General features: G+C 33.6%; 1 protein-coding gene across 2 annotated transcripts in view; it reads right to left on the bottom strand.

Moving 5' to 3' along the window:
* Nucleotides 1–10604: 10604 nt before the first annotated feature.
* LOC120629861 (prominin-1-A) overlaps nt 10605–11458 on the bottom strand; it is a 47621-nt gene continuing 46767 nt past the window's right edge. Inside the window, exon 18 of one of the 2 annotated variants that reach the window (XM_039898933.1) lies at nt 10605–11042. In XM_039898933.1, the coding sequence (XP_039754867.1) occupies nt 10885–11042 (158 nt within the window). In that variant the 3' untranslated portion in view covers nt 10605–10884. The remainder of the gene's footprint in view (nt 11043–11458) is intronic. The other variant, XM_039898935.1, reaches the window with a different exon arrangement.

Here is an 11458-nt window from a genome sequence, read left to right on the forward strand (position 1 = left end):
AGTATACGGGGGGTTTCGGGGGCGATAAATCGATCTAGCTAGGATTCATTTTTAGAAAATCTTATCTTATATCTTTAAACGAGCAATTCTTGTATATATATATACATATATATATATAATTGGAATCTCGGAATCGGCTCCAACGATTTTCATGAAATTTAGTATACAGGGGGTTTTGGGGGCGATAAAACGATCTAGCTAGGATTCATTTTTAGAAAATCTTATCTTATATCTTTAAACGAGCAATTCTTGTATATATATATACATATATATATATAATTGGAATCTCGGAATCGGCTCCAACGATTTTCATGAAATTTAGTATACAGGGGGTTTCGGGGGCGATAAAACGATCTAGCTAGGATTCATTTTTAGAAAATCTTATCTTATATCTTTAAACGAGCAATTCTTGTATATATATATATATACATATATATATATAATTGGAATCTCGGAATCGGCTCCAACGATTTTCATGAAATTTAGTATACAGGGGGTTTCGGGGGCGATAAATCGATCTAGCTAGGATTCATTTTTAGAAAATCTTATCTTATATCTTTAAACGAGCAATTCTTGTATATAGATATACATATATATATATATACATATATATATATATATAATTGGAATCTCGGAATCGGCTCCAACGATTTTCATGAAATTTAGTATACAGGGGGTTTCGGGGGCGATAAATCGATCTAGCTAGGATTCATTTTTAGAAAATGTAATTTTATTTGTGTTTTCCGGTAATCGGTTATTGGTGCAACGAAGTTGCACGGGTCAGCTAGTGATAATTTAAATTGGATATGGTCATTCATTGGTTATATCATGATGTTTATCTTAATTGATATTTACTAATCATCAAGTGGTCGTCGGTGAAGGATCTACGTGACGTCATAACGAGTAAATTGTGCAACTTAGATTACATTGTCACTTACCTGTAGCATAGTTGAGATTCTTTTAAAGCGTTGTTTTGTCATCGGATAAAAAAGAAATACTTTGTTCTTTCTCTTCTTTTGAATTTTGCTTTTTTGAAAGGTTTTTTTTGTTATAAGTAGTAAAAATCTTTTTACGGTCAATTTGACTGCAAAATAATAACTTATTGTTATACATATTTTGTATAGGTATATATGTATATACCTATACAAATTTATTTCCTCCAAGTGTAGATAACACTTGGAGGAAATAAATTTGAAACACTACTTAAAAATTATAAAAAAAAAAACGTACGTACAAATTAATATTTTATCTAGATCACCGGAAGTGCTTGACGACATATCAATAATTTATAATTTAACGGAAAAAAACGCTTAATTTTTATGTAATGGAGTGTTAGAGATTTTTTATAAGTGTCACCATACGTAATTATGATAAACTAGGATTGTGTATTCTTTTTCTGTTTCAATTTGCTCTAGTTTAACTTTAGTAGCTAACACGAGTTACTTTTGTTTAGTAGATGTGTGATATTAAAAAAAAAAAAAAAATATCTTTATTTTCAAAAGATTACAAAAATCAATTGCTAGTGGTAGCCTGTATCGTGGAGACCATGAAAGACTTCTCTTTTAGATTAACATAGGACTAGGATACTTCCTTTTATGATCTAAATATTTATATATTATAGATACTAAGATACAATTAGATATATATTATATACATTGATTTAGGGTATAATAAATAAATAAATATAAATATATATATATATATAGGGTAAGAAATATAAATCAAAAATAATATTATACAATATAAATCACTTACCAGATTTTAAAAAATTTTTCTTTTTCGCGAAATATTATTTCGCCAAACGCATCACAATTCTAGAATCAAAATTAATATTTATTTCCCATTTTGTCTAATAACGAGTACAACGTAGCTCCGATGCCTGTAAGGAACTTTAGACCCTCCGTTTAATATATACAGCTATATGTATAATTATTGTGCCTTGTGGTGACGGCAGATCAGTATACAGTTGTCATCATCACTCTTCTTTTCACGGGTGTCGTACGACGCGACTGAGGGTATATAGCAACGAAGGAACAGCAGCGTCTTATTACCATCTACTCGTAATTTGATCACCAACCCGTCTACCCAGTGCCTTTTGGGGAAGCTTTTAGTCTAAAAGTGGAATGTCATAGGCTATTATAAATAAATATAAATATACTACGACAATACACACATCACCACCTAGCCCCAAAGTAAGCGTAGCTTGTGTTATGGGTACTAAGATGACTGTTGAATATTTTTATGAATAATATACATAAATAAATAGCGATATACATATAAACACCCAGACACTGAAAAACATTCATGCTCATCACACAAACATTTTCCAGTTGTGGGAACCGAACTCACGACCTTGGACTCAGAAAGCAGGGTCGCTGCAAACTGCGCCATTCGGCCGTCAAATTAGCGGCTATTGACGATATGCAGCACTTGATTCCTCACAAAGCCGACTGAAAAAAGTCCCAAAGTAGACGTGGATACCCTAACCTTTAATGACAATAGTAGTCTCCGTTAATCTGTGGTGCAACTTGCTCTTAAGGCCGCGCAAATGTTAACCGGTCAAGTTTCGCTTGATGGATCATTACACTTTCGTAATATCCACACAGATTATAATTCGCGACGAAAACACCTAGATTTCCTCTAATTGGAGCGGTGGGTGCGGAATTGATTACAAATTGCTTTATAGGGTTCCGTATTGAAATGGTAAAAAAAGAACTTCGGTTATATATATAACTTTTACAATTTTTATTAGTGTTTTTATCTACACTTGGCGATTGCCAGAGAGTCGCAGGTTCAAATTCTGTCGGTTCCGAAAATTTTTATATGCATTTTAAATTTATAAAATTAGTCAGTATGTTCGCCTATGAATTTCATTTCATGAAGCTATGTCAGTTTTGTGGGTAAGACTTCAGTCTCCCTTTCGGATAGAACGAGTACGATCTAACACCTAACTATTCAGAGTTATGTGCGTTGCAGACAATTAAATATCACTTGGTTTAAAGGTGAAGGAAACCATCGAAACCTGCAGGCCTTTAAGGTCTCCACAATGTTCACTACTAATCCGCACCTGGCGAGTGAGAAGAGACTCGTTATTGGTCCGGTAATGGTTTGATTGATGATGATGTTAAATTTCATTGATTTGAAAATTTTGATATTTTTTTTTTTATCACAAAAAGTACCAAACTAATTCAAAATTTGACGGTATTCCAAATAAAAGAGCTAGAGTGCTGAGTCGCTTTCCTATTAGAGACGAGGTCTATCCCCAGCAATGGGAAATCAATAGGCTGCGGATATGGTGATGAAACAAGACGGATATTATTATTTATTTCTCTTTGTTTATGGTGTGGTTAAAAAATAATAATATTGAATTATATCAATAAAAATTATTTGAAAAAATATAAAAGTTAAATAAAACTGTACGTCTTCGTATGTACGGAACGCTTGATGCGAGAATGTCTCTCACACTTTGCACTCAGTTTTTTACTCATTGTAAACGAGAGCAACGGCCGAGTTCTAGATAAATAGGTCGAACACCGGATGGTTACTATTTTAATTGTATAGATAACGTTGCAGTGGCAGGATCTTGCAACTATTTCATCGAATTGCGTAGTTCACCTGAAAATTTACCTAAAACTTGTGTTTATTGTTCTCTCGTATATGCTTAAAAATTTAAATGACAATGTGAGATGGTGATAGCATAAGGAACACCCGGCTAAGTATGTTGTGGCTTATTACGTACACAATATGTAATTGGCCAATTTGAAAAAAAAATGAGTTTTACTTTATTGGAAACTTGCATCATTAATACAATAGAAGAAAAAGGCCTGGGTTATATTGAGTCGTAAAACTGTCGCTAACGTCACATGAAAATGCGCCTACCTAGTGACTTCTACTTGGATCTCGTGCAGGGTAGGTAAGGGTCCTCCCTTTGGTCTTATACTAATTAAATAGGCTAATTTGTAATATTTTTTAAGTTAGCTTTTTGGTGGTCAGTCAGTGGTTATACAGTCTAAGATGGTAGCGTACTAACAAACCTGTTATAAGTAAGATCCCCGGATCGGTTTCTACACAGTATCGTACAGGAACGCTAAGATCGCTTGGTAGGACGTCTTCGTCGTAAGGGCAGGAACTAGAGTCATGTCCAAAGTCCGTGTCAAAAATCCAACCAAACAAAATTCAGAATGAATTCCCAAATTTATAACCGGGTTTGGGATCGAACGCAGAAACTCCGCTTATACGACAACAGTGCGCCAGGGGGTTCCTAAAACTGACGACTATAACTTTTTTTTTATTTATTTATTTATTGTAATAAAATATAACATATTTTATAGCTTCTTCGCCCCCTTAAGCCTTATCGACTTGTCTAGGTACTGCACATTCCTCTTAAATAACAGATTAACAGTAAATTCTGAAAAAACGTTAACAATGTTAAAATACAGCTTTAAGAAATTGTAATACCATACCGTTATATCGGTAAAAGTCATAACCTCTTCCCATGACGTAACTTTATACTTTATATCTTAAATTAGCATCAACTATTTGCATAACTTCTGGACTCAAACAAAAAATATTTCTCACCTAACTTTGACGCTAAGTAGTATCGTGACACAAAGCCAGCGAGAGGTCTGCCCAACTTTGCATAACTTGTAAGCGTATACCCTAAACTTGATAATAGCTTTAGCTTATAATCATAGCGGAACGAAACGACAACATTCAAGACTCTGTCTGAATATTCATTCAAGTAGAAAATCATCAATTTCGTCGTTTTACTTAACAAAAGTTTTAACGAAGGCGGAAGTTCAACTTAATAAATACTGACCTTTGTGTAAATCATTTCGGATTCCTTCAAATCGGAATTCAAATGTGTTTGTTAAGTAAAAATGTTAATTCAGTAACTTCGGTAGAGTTAGGCCTGCATTGTTTTTCGGTTCTTAAGCAAATTAGTGAGGTAACTTATTTAAAATGTTACGGTTATATTTGCTTTTTTCGTTTATAGCTTCACCTTAAACATGTACTTCTTAATATTAGGGATAAGTAGGTATAAGCACTGCACTAGAGCGAAAAAAAAACTCTTTACTTTCCAGGCTTATTTAAAAGTAGCTATTATCTGCGTTTCTCTGGGATAAAAAGGAGCCTGTGACACTTACTCTTTTACTCTCTCTCACTCTCATACCCGCAAAGAATAAAGTTGATTTGTGGCTTAGTTAGGGCGTGAAGAAAGGACAGACATACCAAATAACAAACACACTTTCGCATTTATAATGAAAGATATATTTGGGGAGATCTGGGAATTAATTATTTCTCGAATTTGCTCTGGTCTGGTCTGGTGAGACCAGTGCTCCATAGTGGGCTGGTAATGGGTTAATGTGATGATGATGACGATGATTATGATTTCGTACGTTTTTAGCGCAAACAAAAACTAGCGCCCGGTTTGACAAATTCCATCAAGATCGGTCAGGATTAAGCCAAACATAGGTAACACGCAAACATTCAGGCACACATTCACAAGTAACACTGTCAGACGCAAATTACCGTCCCGGGGATCCATTACGGTTTCACATAAAGTATTTGAGTTTTCATTCTGCTAATAAATAAATAAATAAATAAATAAATAAATATACTACGACAATACACACATCGCAATCTAGCCCCAAAGTAAGCGTAGCTTGTGTTATGGGTACTAAGATAACTGATGAATATTTTTATAAATAATATACATAAAATACTTATAATATACAGATAAACACCCAGACACTGAAAAACTTTCATGTTCATCACACAAACACTTTCCAGTCGTGGGAATCGAACCCACGGCCTTTGACTCAGAAAGCAGGGTCGCTGCAAACTGCGCCAATGGGCCGTCGAATAACCGAGAGATGTTAAAGTGGTAGCAATAGTTTTAAAAGTCCAGTAAATACTTATGGTCCGATAAAATAAATGCTTGTATGTGTTTCAAAATCACGCAATAGTACCTTTCACTGTGACTCAGTTATTCCCGACAAGAATTATTTATTAACTAGCGAGTAGGTTACTGGGCGGAGCGCGTGTCGAACCTATCTTACGAGTAGGTAGTTTAATATTATCATGTACCTACTCGCAGACTACTCGTTACACAATTGCTTGAATGAAATTGGTTTAGTATATTTATTATGACGATTGCAAAAATACTTAATATATCCGTCAAGGCTGTTAAAAATTAAACTGCAACTTAACGGCCCTTTATGCTGCATATTTAGACACCCACGGGGGAAAAAATTAGACAAGAAGCATTTTTCTATACCTCAAATGAAGGGACCAAACTGTTAATATTTTATAATAATATAAAAATAAAAGGTTATATTTTAATTAATTTTGGTACACAACCCTCAAATTTAAATATATTTTTATAAAATTAAACATTCCTGCAGGTTTTGAAGAAAATCGTAACAGATGTAAACACAAAGAAAATAACAAATTCACAACCAAACACATACCGTAACATATTCACAACTACTTACCCCAAACATATACCGTTTTCGTTCCTTTGAGGTAATAATAAATCACCAGGACGTACAGGAAGCAGCCATAAAGAATTATAGTACCCGCAGGTTTCCCTGCACAGTTGCATTTCCCCCGATATCAGACTGCAGAGTCAATTCTGTTACTAATGCAGAAAAATATCAGCCCGGATACCTTAATCCCGCATAACGAAGGATCTGGCCCCATGCCAACACTTTATAGTGTAGGAGCTAGTGGTAACTTCGGAGTACAGTCTACTAGCTTTTGCTCGAGTTCTCGTCCGTGTTTATTACGTTTTTTTTACAAATCCCGTGAGAACCGTTTGTTTACCTTTGATAAAAGTGGCCTATGTCACTTTCCGTTCTTACAAGTAACTCTATGTCAAAACATTGATTGGTTGCTCAGTCCTCACAAATAATGTAAGCAAACAAACAAACAAATATATAAACTAACAAACTTATCATATTAGTAAGAAGAAAGAATTTACCTTCATCATCATTACCGGCCCATTATAGAGTACGGGTTTCCTCTCAGAATGAGAAGGCTATAGGCCGTAGTTCCGCACGTTGCTGGCCAAGTGCAGATTGGTAGACTTCACACGCCTTTGAGAACGTTATACAAACGTCTGTGTTAAAGCGAGCTGTATTTAATTGCTTAAACTAAAAAGCCATATAACTCTGGGAGGTGCGTGTTGCCTGGGACTGATCTTAGTTCTTTATTTTTTTTTTATTCCACTCCAAGTTAGCCCTTGACTGTAATCTCACCTGGTGGTAAATGACGATACAGTCTAATATGGTAGCGGGCTAACCTGCTAGGGAGTATGGTAGTTATATCCCTAATCGGTTTCTACCCGACATCGCACCGGAACACTAAATCCCTTAACGGCATGTCAAAATTATGTTTATCGGTTAAACCGGGTAATGGTAAGAAATAAACAAACAAAACACTTTTGGATTACTATTATTAATATAACATAACAGATTTAGTTTCACTTCGCTGTTCTGTTTACTATTTATTTTTAATACAATATAGATGTTTAAATCGGTAACATTTTTATTAACGCGAGAGGCAAATTAACTCATAATGATGTCTCTTAATTAAAAGTAACTACCACTGGCTCCATAACTATGAGACGTCAAACGTCGGTAAGGCACGGCTTACGGTTTCCGCTTCCGTTTACAGATTTTCTTATTTTGATAGCATTAACAGGTAGGGAGCCCTAAAATATTATATTTTCACATTTCGTTTGGGTCGCTGGCTCCAATAAGTTTTATGCCCTTTTATTTATTGTTATGAGCCAATGGCTATTAATAGAATCTGCTCACACGAGCCATAATCTTTATAAGTAAAAATAAGTCAGTAACTCTCCTTATTTCGAAACAAATTCCACCATAATATGTTTGTTTGGACAAATAATGTTGTAAATTTTTGTTTGCTAGGAACTAATCTTTAGAACGGCCGTTTGCTGGACTTTTGCAGTTAGTAGTCAGTTGTATAACTAGCAATAAATGTTTCGATGTGTAGATTTTTGTCTGTTTGCTAGCTAGTTCCTGCACTAGTAATAAGATTGAAATTTAGCATACATGCCGATATTTTTCCAGGATTATCATATATTTAAAAATATTTGTCATATAATTTTCTAACCTTGATAGCTATGAATGGTGAATATAATAATCACACTAGTCGCACTAGTAAATTAAGTTACACGAGTCCATCTTAGATATGCTGCTTGAATATGCCTTAACAGAGGACAGATTTTTAGCATTAACAAGACATCTTATCATACAATAAGTAAATTTTGCATCACCAATTGCAATCGCATGTAACACCTTTTAACGCCACTAATTGTGTATTCAAAGCATTGATCTACATAATCGTGGCCCGTGTTAATCCACTCTTATCTTCTGTGACCTAGTTGTTTTTCAAGCGAGAAAAAGGAAACGAACCCCGAACGGTGTAGGTAGTGAAAATAAGTAATAGGAAAAATAAGCAAAGAATTTTAATAGCTCAATGATTTGTGCAAGTTAAAATAAAATATAGAAGTAATTTTATGCCAACAGGATAAAAATTAAGTAAGAGTTCAATGATCACACCATTGGGCTGGTGCACCTCACTAGTAATTCCATCCATTTGACCGGAAACAGAAGTTCGAAGTTCCAAGTGTCGACAATCTCAAATTGACTTGCACCTTTGAGTCCCTAGAGCACGTAAGAGATGTTAGCAACTTTGTGTGTTCTGTCGACTTTATGCTGGAGAGCGATGTCATAAATATTTCGTTTCCATATTGTAGTACTAAAGTAATTTCATTCACAGCATAATTTTCGTATTAAAATTTGACCATAAAGTCTAAAGCATTCTAGGCCACACGTGTTTATTTGCAACTGTGTTGTATTCACATCACGGACAACCAGTCCCTTGGGGCAATGGATACAGGTTTCTTAACTTATTTTTGAACCAAAATAGTGCCTGCAGAACTCAGAGTGCAGATCCTTAATTAGATTAGAGAACAAGGGTAGATGCTCAATATTATATGTGTTACAACTTCTCATGATCAAAATTATTTGCTTTATGCACAGATTTTTGTCTAGTTAAAGTTTTGTTATAAGATAGTGCAGAAAAATAGTTTTTTTGTATTAGAACCAGTATTTAGTTGTACAGTGCAAGAACTATTATTTTTTTAATTATGAATAAATAATAAATAAATATACTACGACAATACACACATCGCCATCTAGCCCCAAAGTAAGCGTAGCTTGTGTTATGGATACTAAGATGACTGATGAATATTTTTTATGAATAATATACATAAATACTTAGAATTTACATATAAACACCCAGACACTGAAAAACATTCATGCTCATCTCTCAAACATTTTCCAGTTGTGGGAATCGAACCCACGGCCTTGGGCTCAGAATGCAAGGTCTCTGCAATCTGCGCCAATCGGCCGTCAAAATCAAATTTAGGTAATTGCTTCCATCGTATGTATTTGTTTAAAACTTTTCACACATCTTGTTCCAGTATTATAATCTTTATTTTGGTGATTTCTGGGGCTTTTAAAATAATAGTACTCTTCTTTTTAAAATAATACTGTATTAAGCGGTGGTAGTATGCCTTAATCTCAGAATAATTAATATTTTTTAATGTATTTGGTACTAGGTACCTACGACCAAATTTTCCTGTAAATTGAGACGTGAAGATTGTGTTACGATAAGGAAGAATAGAATCAGGGACGTCTTTCGACTAAGGCTTTACTTAAAAATACAGCATTTATATAATTGCTATAAATTTTATTTCATAAATTGCAACATACTTTCAATAATAATATACTTATAATAGAAACAATACTTGAGTAAAATTTTTTAATAAATAGATATTTCCAAAATATTTTTGGTAACTTCTATGAGGTGTAGGCATTTTTATTCACAATTTCAAGTCACATAGCAAAAACTACCACGCAAAGGTTAATAACTAGATAAAATTAAAAATAACTATTCACTTTACTTATTCCTAAAATAAAAAGCTAAAATAACAAACTGAAGTCAGTACTTATTCGTACTTAGGTTGGAACTTTCCTAAATTCGTACGACAAGGAAAAAGTTACAGTCCACACAAAATCGTATTATTTACTGTTGCTTTATTTATCTACGAGTTGATTTAATGCGAAAGATGTCACATTAAAAGAGCGCTGGGGGTTGATCTGCAGATCAGACAGTCTAGGCAATAAAATAAGATTATGAATATTTATTTAGCTTCATAACGATAAACTTCTATTTAATTTTCGATCAATAAAAGCACTTAATTTCTGACAAGCCCAAGCAAAGCGGTTCAAAGCTTCTTAGATATAGCAAATAAGAGCACAAATATACTTTATTTCTTCAAATAAGCATGTTCTAATCATAATTAACTAAGATATTATGTTTAATTTTAGTCTAAAATATATGACTTTAGAATTACGAGCGAACCTTTAAAACTCTTTTTATATGTAAATTTTAATTAGTAATGTAAATTACGTTTATAGCGTACGTTAGGTAAGGTAAAGTACGTTACCTAAAATACGCTATAAACGTAGTTATATATAAGTATAATGATTTTTTTGTGTGTAAACATTACCAAAGGAGCATTGTTTTTTGTTCATAATCCATAATCTAGTACTATTTATTGACCGAATACATATTACTTGTAACAATAAATTTATAGTTTATTGACAATTAATTGCATGCAATCGTAGAACAATTTATTGTGCAGCTCAACTTTCGGCGCTCTTTTTACGTGACAAACCTTATACATAAGTTCGTGTAATTAAAGATTTACTCATAAACAGTCGGGTTTACATGTCATGTTTGTTCGCAAAACATCAAATCTAAAACATCAAAGCACAAAACTCCTTATTCGTAGTACGTATAATCTTTATCGTATTTTGTGCTAGTAGGCGACATTGGGTCGGCATTATCGCTTATGTTACAATCCACATTTGATCCATTTTCCATGTATGTAAAATGATAATCACCAACTGTCGTGGTCGTCTCGAGGTGGCGGTGGGGGTCTGGAAATATAAATCATAACATAAATTAACTTCTTTTGGCAGCGACAGGTTTTGCACGTGTTTTAATAAGGCGTCTGGATCAACCGTTATTCAGAGCGTTAGCAACACCCATAAAATAAAAAGATTTTATTAAAACGACAAGTAGCAGAAAAATAATAATAATTTAAACTAATTGCTTATAATGAAATTTTGAGTTTACAAAATTTATAAGTGCTCGAATAAAAACCAATGTTAAATCTTGATTAACAATTTTTGGCTTCACCTTATCCCTTATTAAGCCTTAATGTAGATTATCGTAGTCGAATATTCTAACCGCTAGATGAAAAGGGCAGAACGTATCGAAAATATTTATTCCAAAATAAACTTTATTTACAAATACAAATAAACCTTCTTTCTGAAATGTTTGATTTATCAGT

Source organism: Pararge aegeria, chromosome 15, assembly GCF_905163445.1.
Source record: "Pararge aegeria chromosome 15, ilParAegt1.1, whole genome shotgun sequence".
In the NCBI taxonomy this organism is placed as follows: Eukaryota; Metazoa; Arthropoda; class Insecta; order Lepidoptera; family Nymphalidae; genus Pararge; species Pararge aegeria.